The 22,098-nt window shown below is 39.2% G+C and overlaps 1 protein-coding gene across 2 annotated transcripts in view; it reads right to left on the reverse strand.

The window, feature by feature from the left end:
- Positions 1-2,020: 2,020 nt before the first annotated feature.
- The window catches only part of MMUT (methylmalonyl-CoA mutase), a 39,807-nt gene continuing 19,729 nt past the window's right edge, over positions 2,021-22,098 (reverse strand). For both annotated transcript variants that reach the window (XM_059701476.1, XM_059701475.1), the window contains exons 8-13: positions 21,340-21,455; positions 18,617-18,732; positions 13,558-13,689; positions 12,071-12,218; positions 8,408-8,575; positions 2,021-2,406 (exon numbers count right to left, since the gene is read on the reverse strand). In XM_059701476.1, coding sequence (XP_059557459.1) covers positions 2,278-2,406; positions 8,408-8,575; positions 12,071-12,218; positions 13,558-13,689; positions 18,617-18,732; positions 21,340-21,455 — 809 coding nt within the window. In that variant the 3' untranslated portion in view covers positions 2,021-2,277. The remainder of the gene's footprint in view (positions 2,407-8,407; positions 8,576-12,070; positions 12,219-13,557; positions 13,690-18,616; positions 18,733-21,339; positions 21,456-22,098) is intronic.

A 22,098-nucleotide genomic window follows, 5' to 3' on the forward strand; every position in this document is an offset into this window, starting at 1 on the left:
CTGTCTTTATCTACAGGATAAAGTCCAAATCCCTTAACTGTACAAGCCTCTATATGTGACCTTCTTAGTGTTATGCCTTACCATTCATTCTTTCTAAATAATAACAATAATTAACATTTATAAACCATGTACCATGTCAAGACTGTCCTAAATACTTTTTACTGTAGTAAAATACACATAATATAAAACTGACATTAAACATTTTTCAGTGTACGGTTCTGTGGCTTTATGTACAGTCACATTTTTGTGCAACCATCATCACCATCCGTCTCTGAAACTGTTTCATCTACCACAACTGAAACTCTACACCCATTAAACACTAATGCCTCATTCCCTCTTCTCCCCAGGTCCTGGCAATCACCATTCTTTCTGTCTCTGCAAATTTGACTATCCTAGGTACCTCATAATTGAAATCATATATTTGTCCTTTTGTGATTGGCTTATTTCACTTGAATATCATCAAGGTTCATCTAGGGCAGCGGTTCTCAACCTGTGGGTCACGACCCCTTTGGTGGTTGAACGACCCTTTCACAGGGATCGCCTAAGACCATCCTGCATATCAGATATTTACATTACGATTCATTAACAGTAGCAACATTACAGTTATGAAGTAGCAACGAAAATAATTTTATGGTTGGGTCACAACATGAGGAACTATATTTAAAGGGCCATGCCGAAACTGGTTTGGCTCAGTGGATAGAGCGTCAGTCTGCGGACTGAAAGGTCCCAGGTTCGATTCCGGTCAAGGGCATGTACCTTGGTTGCGGGCACATCCCCAGTAGGAGACGTGCAGGAGGCAGCTGATCGATGTTTCTCTCTCATCGATGTTTCTACCTCTCTATCTCTCTCCCTTCCTCTCTGTAAAAAATCAATAAAATATATTTTAAAAAATAAAAAAATAAAAAAAATAAAGGGCCAGAAGGTTGAGAACCACTGATCTAGGGTGTTGTTGTATGTTTCAGAATTTCCTTGCTTTTTAAGGCTGAATAGTATTCCTATGTAATATGTATGTACTACATTTTATTTATCCATTCATCTGTCAATGGATCTTGGGTTGCTTCAATCCTTGGACTATTGTGAATAATGCTGCTATAAATATAGGTGTACAAATATCTGTTTGAGTCCCTGTTTTCAATTTTTTTGGATATATACCCAGAAGTGGAATTGCTGGGCCATTTGGTAATTGTTTTTTAAAAAAGTTTATCATTTCCCATAGTAGCAGCATTACTGTCCAGGGGCTCTGTGACAAATAATTTTACATGTCAACTAGACGCCATGGGGTGCCCAGATTAAATATTCTTCTGGTTGTGTGTATTAGGCTGTTCCTGGATGAGCTTAACATTGAATTAGTGGACTTAGTCAAGTCCCACTGTGGACAGGTGTCGTCCAATCTGCTAAGGGCCTGGATAGAACAAAGGCAGACGACGGAGGGATTCTCCCCTCTTTCCCGCCTAACTGGGATTTACATCATGGGCTCCTTTCATTCTCAGGCATTCAGACGTGGGCTAAATTATGTCACTGACTTTTCTCGATGTGATAACTTTCCTAAACTATGGCCCTTCTACACTCTCAGCCCACATTGTCATTCTGAGGAAGCCATACTCACAACCAAAGCACTTCCATGTTAGGAATATTCATAAATATCTATCCACTCTCCCAGATCTCGAGCCAACTCCAGCAATAACAAGGCCACATGTTCGTGCCCAGGAAGAAAGTCAGACCAAAAATATTCTGCCATTTCCCTCCCATTACAACCTTCTGATTTAATCCTCTTACTGAGGTAATCCTAATAGAATTTGGCTGAGAACCATAACCACAATCAATTTTCCTACATAAATACTCACCCACAATATTTTCCAAGACAGATATAATATTTTTTTACTCACATATGGATTTTATTTTCTGGTGTTCAAGTCAATATAATGTTAAATTGAAAATGGGACTAGTCATATTTTTTTAAGGTACAATTTAATTCTTAAAATAGAAAGTAAATAGATTTACAAGTAATATTTTTTTTAAAAAAAAACATGATTTTTTTAAAAGAACACCTTTGTCTAGAGTTTCTGGTAAAGCAGTGAGCATATGTTATTGAGAGTTTTTTAGGATAATTTTTTAAGTGAAATTGTACATACATACTTATAGTTATGACAACATTCTTCTAAGTCAGGTATTTTAATGTAAAGCTTTCAGGAAAGCATATATACGGTGTTGAATAATTTCTTCTTTAATCATCATTGAGAGAATATTTTAGAAAAAAACTAAAACAGAAAGAGGATGTTACATAGATTGCTGCTTCTTTTCCAAACACTTCTCAATATCATCAAGCACTTGAACAGCAGCCTTTGGAATTCGTGTCCCAGGACCAAATACATTGGAAACACCAACTTCAAACAGAAATTCATAATCCTGTTGAAAGAATTTGTTTAATTAATAGAAACATTAATATTTTTAATTTCAAGCAAATGAAACAAAAGAACAATACTTGCTTTTTTTTTCTTTGTCCCCAGTGCCCCAAACTTTCTCCACTATTACACTAGTGGCATTTGGGGCTGAAAACTCTTCCTTGATTGGGACTGCTAAAAACCACTAGCACACCCTTATATTCCAAGTCATTAAAAGGACAAAACACATTCTGCCCATTTCCCAAACACTCTGCTATTGTTCATTAGTTTATTTTAAACAAAGTCAAAGTTTGAGTGAAAATATTCACATGACACAAATACTCCTCCAGGCTTTAGGCTGTTTCAATATTGGAATATTTATTGCTATAATAATATCAAGTTTAGGACATGCTTTAAAGCCCTGACCCTCAATCACTAGGCCAATTATATATTTGAGGACATTCTGGTTTGTGCTATTGCAGCACAAACTTTACCTTTTTCTTTTCTTGTGAGTCTTTTTTTTGATTGAAGTATAACTGACATATAACATTATATTAGTTTCAGGTACATAACATGATTTGATATTTGTATATACTGCAAAATTATCACCACAATATGTCCAACTAACATCCATCACCACAGTTACAAAGTTGTGTGTATGTGTGTATGTGTGTGTGTGTGTGTGTGTGTGTGTGTGTGTGTATGTTGAGAACTTTTAAGATTTATTCTCTTGCCATGGCTGGTATGGCTTAGTTAATTACAGCCTCATCCTGTGCACCAAAGGGTCTCGGGTTGGATTCCCAGTCGGGGCAAATACTGAGGTTTTGAGTTGGATCCCCAGTTAAGTTGCACACGTATGGGAGGCAACCAACTGATGTTTCTTTCTCTTTCTCTCTCCCATTCCCTCTCCCCCTCTTCTTTCCTGTCTCTCTAGAATCAATGAAAAACATATCCTCAGGTAAGAATTTTTTTTAAAAGATTTATTCTTAGTAACCTTCAAATATGCAATGCAGTATTAACTATTGTCACTATGCCATACATTACATCTCCATGGAAGTTTGTACTTTGTGACTCCCTTCACCCATTTTCACCCACCCTCTGTCTCTGGCAATCATCAATCTGATCTTCCACATGTAAGTGAGATCATATGGTATGGTTTTTCTCTGTCTGACTTATTTCACTGAGCATAACACCCTCTAGTATTGTCACAAATAGCAAGATTTCATTCTTTGTATGGCTGAATATTCCATTGTGTATACAGACCACATTTTCATGGAGGTTCATGTTTTCCTTTGCTTCAGATAAATGCCCAGAAGTAGAATTACTAGTACATATGGTAGTTTTCTTTTTAATTTTTTGAAAAACCTCCATAGTATTTTCTATAGTGCCTGCACCAATTTACATTCCCACCAACAGGGTTCAACAGTTCCCTTTTCTCTACATCCATGCCAACACTTGTTATTTTTGTTTTTTTGATAACAGCTATTTCAACAGGTGTGAGGTAATACCTCATTGTGGTTTTGATTTGCATTTCATTGATGATTAGTGATGTTGAGCACCTTTCACATACCTGTTGGCCATCTGTATGTTTTCTTTGGAAGCATGTCTCGTCAGATACTAGTGCCATTTTTAAATCACTCTTTGGTCATGGCAGCACCCATTTTTATTATCAAGTGATCATATTTGGAGGATAAATTATATGGTCATGCTAATTATCCCCCAACTATTTCTTTTCTGTCTCTATTATTTCCTTAAAATAGTCTGTAATACTATAATCCTGCAATAGCACTTAACCCATCTCTTTGAAGTTTACTCCTAGTCTATGACTTCTAAGGACAGAGATCACATCTAAGCATCTTTATATCCTCAGTTCATGGCACATAAAGGTGCTGAAAATATGCCATCGCCTTGGGCAGATGCTATAGATTTAAAAGTTCATAAGAAAACTGGAGCTCCAGTGGCTCAATCGGTTAGCGTGCGGTACTTATAAGAAAACTTGATAGAACATGTAATAACTATCTCCAAATTGGGGATGGTTAAATTGCTAGGTTATCTTCTATCTTTTCTAACAATGCTATGTACCATTTGATCTGACATCCAAGTAATGGATTTGGAATGGAGAACTCAACTTAGGAGAGGACTGTGAAATGTTGCCACGGGAGAAAGGGTCCTTGTCTTATCTAAGCCTAATGTAAGCCTTGCAAATGTATTTTAATGAGAGGATAAAATGTTAGAAACAAGTGAATCTGAGTAAAGGGCACACCAGTGTGCTTTGTACTATTTTCATTTTGTACCCTATCTATTAGTTTGAAATTATTTTTAAATAAAAAGTTATTATAAAGTGTCTTCCACTGAGCTGGGCCAGGCATATCACATTCTCTGCTTCATGATGGAAGTGGGCAGCATGAGGCTGCTAATTTTGCCTAGAGTACTTGGAAGCCACTGTTGTTAAAGGGGTTAGAAGATCCTGAAGGTAGTTACACAAACCACATTTATTTAATCAGGCCCCAGAAACTATAAGCTCCACAATGGCAGTTGCTAAATCTGTTTAATTAACCACCATATATTAGTGCTATCTAATTTAAAATCTATGCATCTTTCAATCAGGTAATAACAACACTTTATATATTTACTACAAACAAATAATAATAAAAATGCATGGGTACTGACTGCTGTAATTATAACAGATACCCATATTAACACTCAAGTGTGTCATTACAGAAAATGATACTTAGTCTTTAAACTCAGAGGGAAAAAGTACAAGAAACACCTACAGATATTCCAAGTGATTCAAATATCCAGAGTTAATACAACTTGTGAAATATATTCCTTGAAAATGTCTGCTTACTCATTTAACAAGCCTGTGGGTTTTGTTTTATTTTTCAGCTTGTATTTCAATTCCATTATTTTATGCTGCCTAATTATTTTGGTTCTTAAATTTTAATATCATGCCCAAGAGCTTAGATATTAGAGTCTCTAAAACTGCATTATAGATAGAAGTATTCCAGTGATAGATAGCAATAAAGAATAAAAGCCCTTTATATTCCCAAATAGTAAGCTATAGCTATGAAAAAATAGGCAAGTATGTTAACAAAAGCAATTTTGTGTTGACTATATTACCTTTAAGTATTGTGTTGGTAGTCAGAATAAAATACAAATATATAGTTTGTTTGTTAGTACCATGTTATTACCAATCTCATAACCTCATACATATGTATTCTCTCATTTCATAAGTAGTCTCTAAAGCCACTATTTTATATTCGGAGTTGTAATGGAGAAAAAAAAATTATAGCCTGGGACACAAGCTCCCATTTCAATGATAGATTCCTGCTATAGTGGTGGGGGCTTTGTAGCATCTACAAATCATTTCCTTAGAGCAATCTCATATACAGTTCTTCTATCTTGATTTTTTCCCATTCTCAGTATAAAAAAAAAAAAAAGAGAACTTCATATAATTAAAAATTGGATTGGAAATAGACCCAATTTATGTTTTTGTTGTTGTTAATCCTCACCTGAAGGTAGTTTTCCATTGATTTTTAAAGAGTGGAAGGGAGAGGGAAAGACAAAGAGAGAGAAACATCAATGTGAGAAAGACACATTGATTGGTTACCTCCCACATGTGCCTCGACCAGGGCCGGGGATCAAGCCTGCAACCCAGATACATGTCCTTGTCCAGAATCGAACCTGGGACCCTTCAGTCCATGGGCTGACACTCTATCCACTCAGACAAACCAATTAGGGCCCAATTTATATCCTTACTAATTATTTTAACTGGTAGGTAAAGGTAATATGTGGAATGAGTCTCCCACTCCATTAATAAATTAATTGACATCATTGATTGTTACCTAGTGTCCATTTCTCCTTTCCTAAGATGATCTACATTTTTGTTCAAGAATCCACCTCTACCCCATTTGGCCAATAATTTTCAGGACAGGCTGATTCCATTTACATCTGAAATATGATATTTTTGGCTCAAGGAAAACTATACCCAACCAAATTAGCTTTAATAAAAAAGGGGTTTTATTGGACCATGTAACTGATACAGCTCTGAGTTAGGGCAGCATTTAGGGATGGGAGCATTGGGAAAATGGACAAGGTAGCTACTTTAAAACAACATAAGCAAATGCGGCCAACTGGCTAAGGATTCACTTTACTACCAGGGGAGGAGTGCTCACTGTATCTCTGGTTGCTATATGCACAGTGTTTACCATTCTTCTCTATTCCAGCTGTGAGATTTTTATTACCTTATCCTGTTCCTTCTCATCACTGTTTATCTACACTAATAAAAGAGAAACATGGTAATTGGCGTATGACCGCTACCCTTCCCATTGGCTAATCAGGGTGATATGCAAATTAACTGTCAGCCAAGATGGCGGCCGGCAGCCAGGCAGCTTGAAACTAACATGAGGCTTGCTTGCTTCAGTGACGGAGGACTCCAACGTTCCCGTTGGCCGCTGCAGACCTCTGAGCTGGCAGTTTCAAACATTGTAACAAATATAGATGCTAAACAAAAACCTCAGAAACCAGCTTTCAGCTGGGATCTCAGAGCTGGAGTTGATACAGAGTTTCGAGAACCGAAACAAACCAGATACCTGCTTTCAGGAGCGGAGGCCTAAGAGCTGGAGCCTCAGAGCTAAAGCTGGCCCAGAATAAAAAAAAAAAGAAAAGAAAAAAAGGAGCGGTTGGGAGCTTCAGTCCCAGCCTGAAAACAGCCCTCAGCCCCTCACCCAGACTGGCCAGGCACCCCAGTGGGGACCCCCACCCTGATCCAGGACACCCTTCAGGGCAAACCAGCCGGCCCCCACCCGTGCACCAGGCCTCTATTCTATACAGTAAAAGGGTAATATGCCTCCCAGCACTGGGATCAGCGGAGCTGAGAGGCCTCCCGGCACCGGGATCAGTGTGACAGGGGGCAGCACCCAAACCCCCTGATCGCCCTGCAGCTCTGTGTGTGACAGGGGGCGGGGCCACAACCTCCCTATCCGCCCTGCTCTGTTTGTGACAGGGTGTGGCGCCCCAACCCCCTGATGGGCCCTGCTCTGTGGGTGATAGAGGGCAGCGCCCCCCCCCAACGGGCCCTGCTCTGTGTGTGATGGGGTAGAGCCATAATCTCCCCATCAGCCCTGCCCTGAGTGTGACAGTGGCGGCGCCCCAACCCCCTGATCGGCCCTGCTCTGTGGGTGATAGAGGGCGGCGCCCCAAATCCCTGATCCGCCCTGCTCTGTGTGTGACAGGGGGCGGTGTGCCAACTCCCCTATCAGCCCTACTCTGTGAGTGACAGGGGGGAGCTCCCCAACCCCCTGATCGGCCCTGCTCTGTGCGTGACAGGGGGCAGCGCCCCAACCCCCTGATTGGCCCTGCTCTGTGCATGACAGGGTGTGGCGCCACAACCTCCCCATCGACTCTGCCTTGAATGTGACAGGAGGCGGTGCCCCAACCCCCCAATCGGCCCTACCCTGAGCGTGACTGAGGGTGGCATCACAACCTCCCAATCTCCCCTGCTCTGTGCATGACAGGGGGCGGCGCCCCAACTCCCCAATCCGCCCTGCTCTGAGCCCGACCAGGGGCTACACCTAGGGATTGGACCTGCCCTCTGCCACCCGGGAGCAGGCCTAAGCCAGCAGGTCGTTATCTCCCAAGGGGTCCCAGACTGCGAGAGGGCACAGGCCGGGCTGAGGGACCCCTCCTCCCCCCCGAGTGCACAAATTTTTGTGCACCGGGCCTCTAGTTGAATATAAAGAAAGTAGATCTCTATTTCGGTTACTAGTTTGCAAGGGGATAATTCTCTCAAAGAAGCTCTGTAAATTGTTAAATTATTCATATGAATTAAATATAAACTTAAAGAGAAAACAACATTGCCCACTTTTGGACTTTGTAGAACTTAGTAAAATCACCAGAAAATAATTTGGCTCAAAATCTACCACACAGTGATCTTCAGGAAAGGTGTACAGTAAATTAAAGAGCTACATATTATTTACTCAGGATTCCCATCATAGCACTAGAAAAATATAGGCGATGAAAAATACCTGTGGCGGTATCACCCCTCCACACATGACAAGAATATCTGGCCGTCCAAGGGAGTTGAGCTGTTTGATGAGCTCAGGAACGAGGGTTTTGTGACCAGCAGCAAGTGTGCTCACACCCACAGCGTGCACATCCGCATCCACAGCCTGCTGGGCCACCTCAAGGGGAGTCTAAATTAGAAAGTAAAAGGACAAATCTCATTTATTCCAAAAAGTGTTATCTACTTAACATTCTAAGATTTTACTCATTAAAAATCTTGAAGTGAATGTAACTTCCTATTTCATCATTCTCAAATCATAAATACCAACTCATTCAATGGATGCAATAACACCAGTGCTGTATTTGCTTCTAGCACTAAAATTTATCAGATTTAAGCTATACCAAAACATATTTCCTCTTCATTATCATTTTTTAAGAATGTATCTGTTGTCTTCTTTATCAACATTTATTAAGTAGTGCAGTACAAGGCAACCTGTTATAGTATATGTGAAGTAAAAGACCAAATATAAAATGCAATGTTAAAAGTGAATCTTAGATTTTAAAACAGAATGGGAAAGAGTGATGTTAGCAAGATAGCAGGCGAGGAAACTCCAGGACATGGTTCTCCCACAGAGACACTGAATTAACAACAATATGTGGACCAAAATAACGTTGTAAGAACTCTAGTTTTAACCAGTTTGGAATATAAAAGTTATAAAGGATATTTCCCATATTCCATTATTAACTGAGTTACCCAAGATCATATCCACTTTCTGTAATGAGTCTGTGACATTGATAATTTGATAATTTGATAATTTTCATGTATTTAAGTCATTCCTATAAATGTGCCTAAGAGTTTCTCATTAAGAATATAATGTAAATTGAGAAATTTGAGAAGGATAAGGCCACCTCAGAAACCACTGCACAATTATAAGTACAAAAAAAATTATCAAAATCTATGAATTTTCTAAGTTTGGCAAGATTTTAAGGCTCATAATTTTAGTGTGGAAACAAGAGATTCTATACTCTCAGTAATGGAGCCACATTCAAGAAGATCTCTAGGTAAGTCATGCAGCATATAGATCAAATTTTAAATATGAAATATATTAACACATAAAATTAAATATATTAATACATAAAATTAAAACCTTTAAAAATTATGCATACTTTTGCCTTGCATTGATTTCTTAAAGGTGAGAAATTTAATTAATTTAAGCATGATTTGTCATCCATTTCATCCATGCTACCAAAATTTATAAGATAAAATTTCATCTAAACAGTTCAGTTCCATACTTTATGTTTATATAAACTATATTTTACATTATCAAAGCCTGAAAATTTTGAAACCTCACATCTAATTTTGATTAAATCAGTCATCAAAGAACTACAGGGTTGTACCTTTAGCCACAGATAAGTTTTTATTTAAATGACACAGTATTCTGTTAAGAAAGTTGATGGTACTAAAAAGCCAATTATATTTTTATAGATGGTATTTAAGAGGGAATAAACTTACAGTTCTTCAGAAAATTCTTTTAGGTGCCAAAGGCTGAAGAGAATTTTCTTAAATTACTTTTACTTTATGAAAGAAATACTTCCCAAAAACTAATTACTAAATATTAGAAATATTTCTAATATTTGATCACTTTAAAACAAACAAAAAACTAAAATAAAATGGTAGAAGATAATTTTTAAAATAGAAAAGTATTCAACTGAAAGGATGAAAACAACCTAAGTATATATATTTATTTATAAAATATATTTGAGGAGCATTTGAACTCTTGCTTCCCAGTATATGTCATCAGTTTGGTTCAAATAAACACTTATAAAAATTCTCAAAAAATAATAATAAAATTAAATATATTTGAGAGCCTTAATAAAACCTACCTTAAATGCATAAGACTCTAAACACATTTATAAATTTACCTACTAACACAGTTCAAGGACATATCTCCAGAAATTTGGGCTCTTTACAATAACAATTTCTCCTAGACTCTCTTGAGTAATATTCAAAAACGGAAAACTCTTATGGGAGATTCTACAAAGGCTAAACCTCTAAAGGAAGGTTTACTTCTTCACCGGTAAAAATGCAATGAGTACTCTTTTAGTCTCTTAGTTTAGCTGACGTATCTGCATTTGTAATAACAGTACTTCCCTCTCCTTGAAACTCTTCTCTTAGTTTTTATCCCCCTACTTATCCCATTTCCTTTCATTCCTTTGCTGTTTCCTTCTCTTCTATTTCCTTTTAATGTTCAAGTTTTCTTGACTTGCTATATAAACTCTTTATGGAAAATTACATCCATGTCATGGTTTTAAGTAATATTTATTTAGTGACGAGTCACAAAATCTTGTCTATAATTGAGGCCTTTCTGCTATATTTCAGACATGTATATCCAACTTATGTGGTCATCTTCATTTGAATATCCCACAGCTGGTTCTCTTAAGCCTGCCAACCTATCTGTAAATAGCCCCTTTATTAAATTTTCTTCAAAATCCTAGCTGACTCTTTGTTTCTGCGAAGACCCTGATCTTGTCTTGGTTAAGGCCTTTGTTGTTTCTCCCTCAGATTACCAAACATTTTAGCTGGACTTCTGGCACCTATCTAGTCACAGCTCCTCTCAATCCAGTTCAGTAAGGGACTTTAGTACAGTGACCTTCCTAAAATATAAATTTGATTGTGTCACTCTACCCAAACACATTTGGGATAAAGTCCAAACTCCTTAGAATGGCATACATGGCCATTCATCATAATCTGCACACCATCCCAAGCATTGTATTCTAATTTTCCTGAACCTCCTGGAGGCATCACGCTCCCGTAGCTCTCTGCACCTATACTCAAGCCAACCCTTCTTAGCATGCTCTTCCCTGCTTTGTTCTCAGGCTTTTGAAAAGCACAGCTCAAATGCAACATCCTAGGATTCTTGGACAAGTTCCTCAACCCTAGTTTATTACATGGATATTATTGTACTGTGATTGGTAGTAAGTAAATCTCTGTTAAAAGCTTGTAACATCCCTGAAGACCAAAAAAAAAAATTGTATCTTATAGAACTCAGAAGCTAAAACCTGGTAGATGATCAGTAAATATGTAATGCTTAAAACTTTTAATATAAAAGTTATTTACTCCTCAACCAAAGATTTGGGGGGAGTGAATGATTAATGCTTCATCATTCTATAGAAAATTTCAGTTTCATTTACTTGCAACAAATTATTTTTCTGCTAGTTCTAATATTCTGTGATCAAATAAAATACTACTGGAGAGTAAAAAAGAGAAAATCTAATTTTAAATTGAGCTTACTCTGATGCTTGATTTCCTTTTAAAAACACTTTCCACCAATCCAATGTGGGCTATCCTTCCCACAAAATATTAGTCACATCTTAATAAGCAGCACAATAAGATACTTGAAAGTAATCTTCGCAGCTTCAGAAGCCTAATAAAAGCTATAGTTCAGAACTGACAATGACTTTTACAAAGTCTGATTAACAAGTACATTAGCATGAGTTATATTTCATTCCTGCTTCTGTCCTAATTAATTAGATTACATACATTCAAAAATAAATTAGGAAATTTGTTGAATTCAAGTTCTTTTAAAACTTTAAAATATCATCATGGTCCATTATGTTTTTATGACTTTTTTCTACATGTGATTTATGATATACTTTTTGAAATTCTCCCCAACAATTTTCAGTACCTGAAAAAGAGGACCAATGTCCACATCAAAACCCAGGTCAGCAAATCCTGTAGCTATAACTTTTGCTCCTCTGTCATGTCCATCTTGTCCCATTTTTGCCACAAGAAGACGAGGTCTGCGACCTTCACGTTCCATGAATTTATGAACCCTAAGCAACATTTTAAAATACAATAATTATATATTAGTTGTCCAAATGTAGGATATAAAACCTATAATTTATTTGCAGTAAATCTTTCAAGTTTACTTAAAAATCTATTTATTCAAATATTTTTAACATCTCTGTTTTACACTGAACTCCATTAAAGCCTGAATGTTTACCATCTCCCCCTTAGAGGAAAGTTTAAAAGATGGAACAGCCTGTAAGCCCATATTCCTGACAGCATCACAGTGAACCAAAATGAGAAAATGGCTACTTTTCACCTTCTTAAGCACCTCCTGAGTATTGAATATTATATATTAGAGATATTTAAATGTAAACTAAAAAGTGCCTTTCAGAGTTATTTACATACATATGCCACTCACTAGCTGTAGTGAACTATCCACATACCTCCCTTCACAAGTGTGAACTCCCCCAAGCTGACTGCAGCATGTCTTACAATGACATGTAATCAAAATACTTGCTTAGCCCTAACCGGTTTGGCTCAGTGGCCGGCCTGCGGACTCAAGGATCCCAGGTTCGATTCCGGTCAAGGGCATGTACCTTGGTTGTGGGCACATCCCCAGTGGCGGGTGTGTAGGAGGCAGCTGATCGATGTTTCCAACTCTCTATCCCTCTCCCTTCCTCTCTGTAAAAAATCAATAAAATATATTTTTAAAAATGCTTGCTTAATTAAATCAATAAATGTACACCCCATATGAAAAAGCACTACATTTATTTCTGACAAAAGAAAAGAAGATTCCATTTTGATTACCTTCACCTTGGCTGTTTTGGTATTTATCTCGTATATAGGTAGTCACATAAAAATTTTATTACAAAGTTTGAGAAAAACCAATCACCAGGAAGCTACTTTGTATACTTGAGAAGCATGATCCTTTTATATTAATTTATATTTCCAAGTCATGTTTGATAGTTATTACTGTCAGTTCAGTGAAGACTGATTTTAATTAATGCATAGAGATGGCAACCAAATATGTACTTTTAAATAGAAAAAGTAAGATTTTATAATTATTTTGAGCAATTAATGTAAATAGACTTGAGAAAATATGAAAGCATTTTAGTACTTTAGTAAGGAGAATGAAATTGAAGTACCTGGAGGATATGAAGCAATATCACATTAATTAAATAAACATCTGTTTAAAATGAGAAACTACTAACGGGGACTATGGTGAAAGTTCAGAATATTGTTTTAGTAAAACTACAGACTAACAGGAAAGCCAATTTACATATTTTCCAAGGGGTATGGGAAAAAATTAAGCCTGCAGTAGACTCATGTGGACTGTGTTAACTGAAAAGATGATATGCTGCTATAAGAAATCTCACACATTACCTCGTGATAGCATATGTTATCTCTTTACTTTCTCCAAATTCTTGACGATAGGCTCCACTCACCATCCGATCATTAGCTTTGTGTTCACCAAATACCTTTTTCATGGCATCTGTGATTTCTCCAACTGTACATCTAAAATATTACAGGGAAGTTCTGTTAACATCATTTTTTGAGATTAAAATATTTAGTTACTGATTGGCCAATGTGGTTAAGTTGTTGAGCATTGGCCCATGAACCAGGAGGTCATGGTTCGATTCCCAGTCAGGTCAAGGCACATGCCCAGGTTGCAGGCTCGTGCCCCACTGGGGGGCAGGCAAGAGGCAGCAGATTGATGTTTCTCTTTCATCAATGTTTCTATCTCTCTATCCCTTTCCTTTCCTCTCTCTAAAAATCAATAACACATACATTTTAAAAATATTTAGTTATCTTAATATCAATATTAGACATATTTTATTACCTAATTAAAAAATAGGCTGTCAAAAATGTAAATAAGAATTTTTTATTGCATTATGAAAGTATCTTCCTCAGAATACTTATGAAAAGTGATCTGAGAGACATAGAAGCATGTAATAGACTGATGAATCTCAGAGGGAAGGCTGGGGTGGGGGATGGATGGGGAGAGATTAACCAGGGTTTTATATGCATACTAGAGGCCTGGTGCATGAAATTCGTGCACTCAAGGGGGGAGGGGGTCCCCTCAGCCTGGCCTGCCCCTCTCGCAGTCCAGGGAGCCCTTAGGGCAGTGGTTCTCAACCTTCTGGCCCTTTAAATACAGTTCCTCATGTTGTGACCCAACCATAAAATTATTTTCGTTGCTACTTCATAAGTGTAATATTGCTACTGTTATGAATCGTAATGTAAATATCTGATATGCAGGATGGTCTGAGGCAACCCCTGTGAAAGAGCCACCAAAGAGGTCATGACCCACAGGTTGAGAAACACTGCCTTAGGGGATGGCTGACTAATGGCTTAGGCCTCTCTCCATGGCGATCGGGCCTAAGCTGGCAGTCAGACATCCTTAGCGCTGCCGCAGAGGGGGGAGAGGCTCCCGCAACCACTGCTGCACTTGCCAGCTGTGAACCTGGCTGAGGGCTTCTGGCTGAGGCGCGCTCCCACTGTGGGAGCACTCTGACCACCAGGGGGCACCTTCTGCATTGAGCATCTGCCCCCTTGTGGTCAGTGCGCATCATAGCGACCAGTAGTTCTACTGTGCAGTCGATTTGCATATTACCCTTTTATTATATAGGACTAGAGGCCTGGTGCACAAATCCGTGCACGGGTGGGGTCCCTCTGAGTGGCCTGCAGGGATATGCCAAGACTCACAGTCCAACACCACCTGCAGCTCCTACCTGCTTCTCCCACTCATCCTGGCCCCACTGTGCCTGCCACGGGCTTGCACCCAATCAGTCCACATTGGGAGAGGCTCGTGCTGCCACAGCAGCACTCTCCAGCCATGAGCTCTGTGTCTGGCACCCTCCCAAGGGGAGTGGCCTGAGGAATCGGGCTGAAACCGGATCTCCGACATCCCCTGAGGGGCCCCAGATTGCAAGAGGGCACCAACCAGGCTGAGGGACACCACCAGTGCACAATCAAGTTAGGGAGGGACTGCGGGAGGGATCCAGGGCATGTCCAGACCATCGTGCTCAGTCCCCGATTTGCTGGATCCCAGCAGCAAGCTAACCTACCGGTCAAAGCATCTGTCCCCGGGTGGTCAGTGAACGTCATAGCAACTGGTCCACCAGTTGACTGTCTGCCCCCTGGTGGTCAGTGCACATTATAGTGAGTGGTTGAGCAGCCTTAGCATTTCATTAGCATATTACGCTTTGATTTGTTGTTTGTTCTGCTGTTCAGTCTATTTGCATATTACCCTTTTATTATATAGGACTAGAGGCCCGGTGCACAAAAAATTGTGCACTCGGGGGGGAGGAGGCCCTCAGCCCGGCCTGTGCCCTCTCGCAGTCTGGGACCCCTAGGGAGATAATGACCTGCTGGCTTAGGCCTGCTCCCAGGTGGCAGAGGGCAGGCCCAATCCCTAGGTGCAGCCCCTGTTCTGGCTCAGAGCAGGGCCAATTGGGGAGTTGGGGCGCCGCCCCTGTCATGCACAGAGCAGGGCGGATCGGGAGGTTGTGATGCCACCCTCAGTCACGCTCAGGGTAGGGCCGATCAGGGGGTTGAGGCGCCGCACCCTGTCACACACAGAGCCGCAGGGTGATCAGGGAGTTGGGGAGCTCCCCCCTATCAGGCACAGAGCAGGGTTGATCAGGGGGTTGGGGCGCCTTCCCCTGTCACGAACAGAGCAGGGCGGATAGGGAGGTTGTGGCCCCGCCCCCTGTCACACACAGAGCCGCAGGGCGATCAGGGGATTTGGGCGCTGTTCCCTGTCACGCTAATCCCGGTGCCGGGAGGCATATTACCCTTTTACTATATAGAATAGAGGCCTGGTGCATGGGTGGGGCTGGCTGGTTTGCCCTGAAGGGTGTCCCGGATCAGGATGGGGGTCCCCACTGGGGTGCCTGGCCAGCCTGGATGAGGGGATGATGGCTGTTTGCAGCTGGTCACACACCCTTCAGGGTGGGGGGTCCCCACTGGGGTGCCTGGCCAGTCTGGGTGAGGGGCTGAGGGCTGTTTTCAGGCCGACTGAAGCTCCCAACTGCTCCTTTTTTTCTTTTTCTTTTTCATTCTGGGCCAGCTTTAGCTCTGGCTCCAGCTCTGAGGCCTCTGCTGCTGAAAGAAGGTATCTGGTTTGTTTCGGTTCTATAATCGAAACAATGTATAACTCCAGCTCTGAGATCCCGGGCTCGCTGAAAGCAGGTTTCTGGGGTTTTGTTTAGCTTCTATATTTGTTACAATGTTTCTTAAACTGCAGGCTCAGAGGCCGGCTAGGCAGGCAGGGAACGTTGGAGTCAATCAGTCCACATTGGGAGAGGCTCGTGCTGCCACAGCAGCACTCTCCAGCCATGAGCTCTGTGTCTGGCACCCTCCCAAGGGGAGTGGCCTGAGGAATCGGGCTGAAACCGGATCTCCGACATCCCCTGAGGGGCCCCAGATTGCAAGAGGGCACCGACCAGGCTGAAGGACACCACCAGTGCACAATCAAGTTAGGGAGGGACTGCGGGAGGGATCCAGGGCATGTCCAGACCATCGTGCTCAGTCCCCGATTTGCTGGACGCCAGCAGCAAGCTAACCTACCGGTCAAAGCATCTGTCCCTGGGTGGTCAGTGAACGTCATAGCAACTGGTCCACCAGTTGACTGTCTGCCCCCTGTCACTGAAGCAAGCAAGCCTCATGTTAGTTTCAAGCTGCCTGGCTGCCGGCCGCCATCTTGGCTGTCAGTTAATTTGCATATCACGCTGATTAGCCAATGGGAAGGGTAGCGGTCGTATGCCAATTACCATGTTTCTCTTTTATTAGATAGGATATGCATAGCCCCTGGGTCCATAGACACAGACAATAGTGTGGTGAAGGCCTGGGAGGGGCAGGTGCTGGGTGAAGGGGATCAATGAGGAAAATACCCGTATAGGGGAGAACATCTGTAATACTTTCAACAATAAAGATGAATAAAAAAAGTGATTTTAGATGCCTTTATATATAGTAAACTCTTTTCAACATTTTCAACCAAAAAAATGACTGACCTAAAAACTATATATAGATAAGCCTCTAATGGTTACTGAATAATTCACCACAACATAAATGTGCAGAGAGCAATATATTTTCACAAGAAGACAATCTTTTAGCTTATCCCATCCATTTGTTTATTAATTCATTCAACATGTACTAAGTACCTAATCTGGGCCAAGCACTGGTAAGTGCTAAAAATTCATTGATATGTAAGACAAAAAAAAAAAAACACGTACCTGTTCTTATAGAGCTTATCATCCAGTCAGGGGATACAGACAATACAAGATAATACCAAGATAATAATGTGGTAATAAGTACTACAAAGACACTAAAGTAGGCCAAATGGAATGGGGTGGCCGTGAAAGCAATTTTAAAGATATTGAAGATATGAAGTCTTTTGAACTAGGATATAAGTAATAAGAAATAGAAGATAAGGGGAAGAGTATTTAAAAAAGGAAACACTACATACAAAGGCTCTGAGAAGTAGAAAAACTTTTTTGTATTCTAAAAATAGAAAGGGGGACATTGAGGACACAGTGTTGTGAAGGAAGCAGGATAAAGTCAGAGAGGTAGGCAAGAGTCATATTCAGTGAGGCCTTGCAGGGCTTGGTAAGATTAGGTTTTAATTTAAAAGTACTAGAAGCCCATTGGAGGGATTTTAATAAATTAAAACTGAAATAAATAAAATAAAAAACAACCCACACACTATTACCCCTTAAGCACTTAAAATAACATGTTTTTTAAAAGTTCATCATCTTCAGCAATCTATAATAATAAAAGCGTAATATGCTAATTAGACTGGACAGCCAAACGACCTTCCGGACGTCCTTCCAGACAAAGCTGGGGCTGCGAGGGCCAAGGCAAGCTGTGGTAGCTGCAAGGGCCGAGCCCCTTGCATGAATTTTGTGCATCAGGCTTCTAGTAAATAATATAAGCAAAAATAATTTATTTAGTGACATTATCACACATTGGGAGAAAAGACTCTGTGAGTCACTCGCTTTTTTCCATGCCCTAAGAGGCAAGGTACTGATTGCCCTTATTCTGGACTATCTTTTCAAAGATATCTACATAGTGAATAGCCCTGGAAGTCAGACATATAGTCTACCTCTGGACAGAGGGCAAGTCTTCTTATTGTCCAATGTATTAACGTCTCCCTATATGTGAAAGTACATCGAACTTCAACTTGCAAATGGATTCATTACAATGTCAAATGTCCTGAGCCCCAGGGAAATACACGAGTATTAATATTCTGCATTCAAAATATATAAATGTTTTAAATGTACAGATGTTTAAGAAAAAAAAGAATTAACTTTATTTTGTTCTCCAATATTTTCTTTTAGGCTCACATGGTTTATGGAATCAACCTTTTATTTTAGTACACTCTGAAAAGCTAACTGGCCAATTTTTACTGTTTGGAAATCTCCAAAGGTAATATCCTCACCTTGCGCGAGCAGCATCCACTGCAAGAGCCAGAATATTCCCATCTCCACTGGCAGCACACGCAGTCAGTGCATCAAGACACCGGTCCGCCAAAGCAGGATCCCTGCTAGATTTGATCTTATGGGAAAGGTCAAAGAATGGGAGGAGTTAAGTGAATAGAGAATAAAGCAGAGATTGGGAGATTAGACTCTGTTATACATCACACAGAAAACTGTCCCATAGTCCTAACCTCAAGAATAAAAGGGGTAAAAAAAGAGAATAATATGTATCCTAAGTCTGATATTCCTTTAATTTATTCATTTACTCATTCAATAAACATTTAAGAACCTCCTAAATAATGCTAAATTCTGTATAACCCTGATAAGTTAGAAACAAGCAGGGAAGTAATAACAGTGCTGACCATCCCAAGTAGTACATGCTTCTAGGCTTTTCCCCTTATCTTCTATTTCTTATTATTTATGTCCTAGTTCATAAGTCTTCATATCTTCAATATCTTCATATCTTCAATATCTACTCTAGTGTCTTTGTAGTATTATCACATGATTATCTTAGTATTTTTTTTTACTTAGTAATTGTCTGTATCCCCTGACTGGATGATAAGCTCTATAAGACACTGAAAACAAGTGGCTCTTTTATATGAGGAATTTCAAAGGCACTAAAGATGAATAGTGACAAGGAAGAAAAAAATGAGATTACAACTTAAATATCTTAGTTGCATTTTGTTTCCTTAACTAATTAACAATATATCAATATGTATGTATATTGTTTTTCCTTTTGTATTTAAGAGTAATAAGCCAGTCAGAGAAAGACAAACACCATATGATCTCACTTATATGTGGAATCTAATGAACAAAATAAACTGACAATAAAGAGAAACAGAGACACTGGATACATAGAACAGACTGACAGCTGTCAGAGGGGAGGTGGGTGGGGTGGACAGGATGAAAGAAGGTGAAGAGTATAGCCAAAGAACATATTTGTATGGCCCATTAGCCATGGGCACAGATAGCAGTGTGGTGAGGGCCAGAGGGAGGGGAGAGTAGGCTCTGGATGGAGGGTAGACAAAGAGGGGGAAATGGGGGACGTTTGTAATAATGTCAACAATAAAAAATGTATCTTAAAAAATTCCAAGGAGACAAAGAGAGACAGAGACCATGAGAAATACTGAGATAAACAAAGGCAATGAAAGGCATGGTCAAAAACTATTCCTAGATCTACTGTGCTCTGTCAACAACCTGTCTAAACGAAGTTACTTAAAATCCAATATTTTACAGGTTTTCATCACTTGTAAAATACGAGTCTAAAATACTATACTGCTCACTATGTCACTAAAATTCTATGGTATCCATTAGCAGAGGTGGGCCAGAAAATATATATTACGGGCAAGGAAAAAACCAACTCCATTATTAAATTTCTCTCTCTTGCCCAAAATAAGGTCTATCAGCATTTATTATAAATGGAACCCTTCGAGCTTGAGGGTATAGAATTAATAAATGCCTAAAGTATAATAGAAGAGAAAAGGGGTTTCCCAAATATAATATATATTGAGACTTCTGTGATCACTGGAAATAAAATGCTACACCCTAAAAGGGCCTTTTAAAATGACAAAATGTAAGAGAGGAGTCACTATCTCTTGATTAAATAGGAGGAAATACCATTAAACATCTATCATTAACTCTACCATTATGCAGTCAATCTACCTGGACAAAGTAGATTGTTACAGATCATTTGAACCAAGAGGGGGGAAGAGTTATATCTTAACCCAAGGGTGGGGAACCTTTTTCTGCCAAGGGCCATTTGGATATTTATAACATCATCCGCAGGCCATACAAAACTATCAACTTAAAATTTAGTCTGCTATGTTTAGTCAAACATTTAATTAACTCACCCCTAACGCCTTGGCAGGCCCAGACCAAATGATTTCTGGGGTCTTATATAGCCTGAGGGCCAGTCATTCCCCACTCTTGTCTTAAACAATCACAGAGAAAGTAAACAGAGAAAAGCCATTAAGGAATTTCAAGTTTCCTGCCTTTGACATAAATACAACAGTCCGAGATTAAGAGACCAAGGTAGCTTCACACAATAGAAATATATTGGTTACAACAGTGAAAATTAATACGTTTTATCTAGTTTAGTATTTCATATACTTTAGATCATATCTCAGTGAGAAAGAAGAAATAAGAAGAAAAGACAGTACTTTCGTTTCAATCAAAATAAATGCAGTTCATTATAAAGTGTAGCTTACTAAAGCACTACCAAATATATTTTACTTAAAAATACAAAAACAGAAGGTAAATGATTCATAATAGTATCAGGAACCATGGTCTAATAGAAATAAATTACAGTGAGAAGCCCTGGGTTCCAATATGATTCTGAACTTTATTGTGAATTACATAATCACCTATGCCTTATTCTAATCTGCAAATGATAATCTTAAGTGATAGGAAATATTATTATGGTGTGGTTTTTAATAGCTCAGAGGCAGATATCATGATTTAAAGCACTGAGTTTTTGGTGTCAACATACTTAGATTTCTGAGTCTTGGCTGTTCAATTAGTTATCCAAGTTTCTCAATCTCCCTTATCTTTAGTTTTCCTTATCTTTAAAATATTGGGAAATAATATTCACCTCATGAGGTTGTTGTAAGGAATTAGCAGGATAATGTAAGGGCTTAGCCAGTGCCCAGAACAAAGAAAGCACTCAAAACATGACAGCTATTATTACCTTCTTAAGTTTTTCAATCTGCTTGTTACGCACTGAAGTATTATCAATCGCCATAACATCCACAGGTTCTTCTTTCTCCAGCTGGTACTTATTTACTCCAACAATTACTTCAGAACCTGTTATTTCCCAGAGGAAAATAATATGTAGAGTCTACTCACAAATAAATGCCTAATAATAATAGTCTGATCATCATGAAATCTCTTGTAAGTTTAATATTATTAAGCAGTCTTCTTAACATTTAATGAAAAACTTTAATATAAATCAGCAAAACCCAATATGGGATGAAGGTGGGAGGGGAAAAAACAAGTATGTATCAGAAACTCTGTAAAGGACCATTTTTTATTATTCTCCCAAATAATATGCTTTCCCAGAGTTTCTGACAAAGGATCTTCTAACACTTTTACAAAATCGAAACAGTCATAGCAGCAACCATCTAAGATTTATAAGGTAAAGAATTAACACCCAACAGGTTTTCTAATATTTTCTTGAATTCTCTTATGGCCAATTGCATGAAAACAAAAAATATTTTTAAAACTATAAATGATAAACTAGAATAACAAAGACACCTCCTTAACATGATAAAGAATATATTTTGCCTCAAACTACCAGATTATTAGTCTAGCAAAAGACAACCTGCTACCCCAACACCAGGTTATATCCCTTCTTAATTCCTTCATAGAATTTACCACAATCTAGAATTGCTTTTTTTATTTACTTGTTTACTTGTTAATTTTCTCTCTCTTACTAAAATGTTAACTC

The sequence above is a fragment of the Myotis daubentonii genome, chromosome 6 (assembly GCF_963259705.1).
Source record: "Myotis daubentonii chromosome 6, mMyoDau2.1, whole genome shotgun sequence".
NCBI classification, from domain to species: domain Eukaryota; kingdom Metazoa; phylum Chordata; class Mammalia; order Chiroptera; family Vespertilionidae; genus Myotis; species Myotis daubentonii.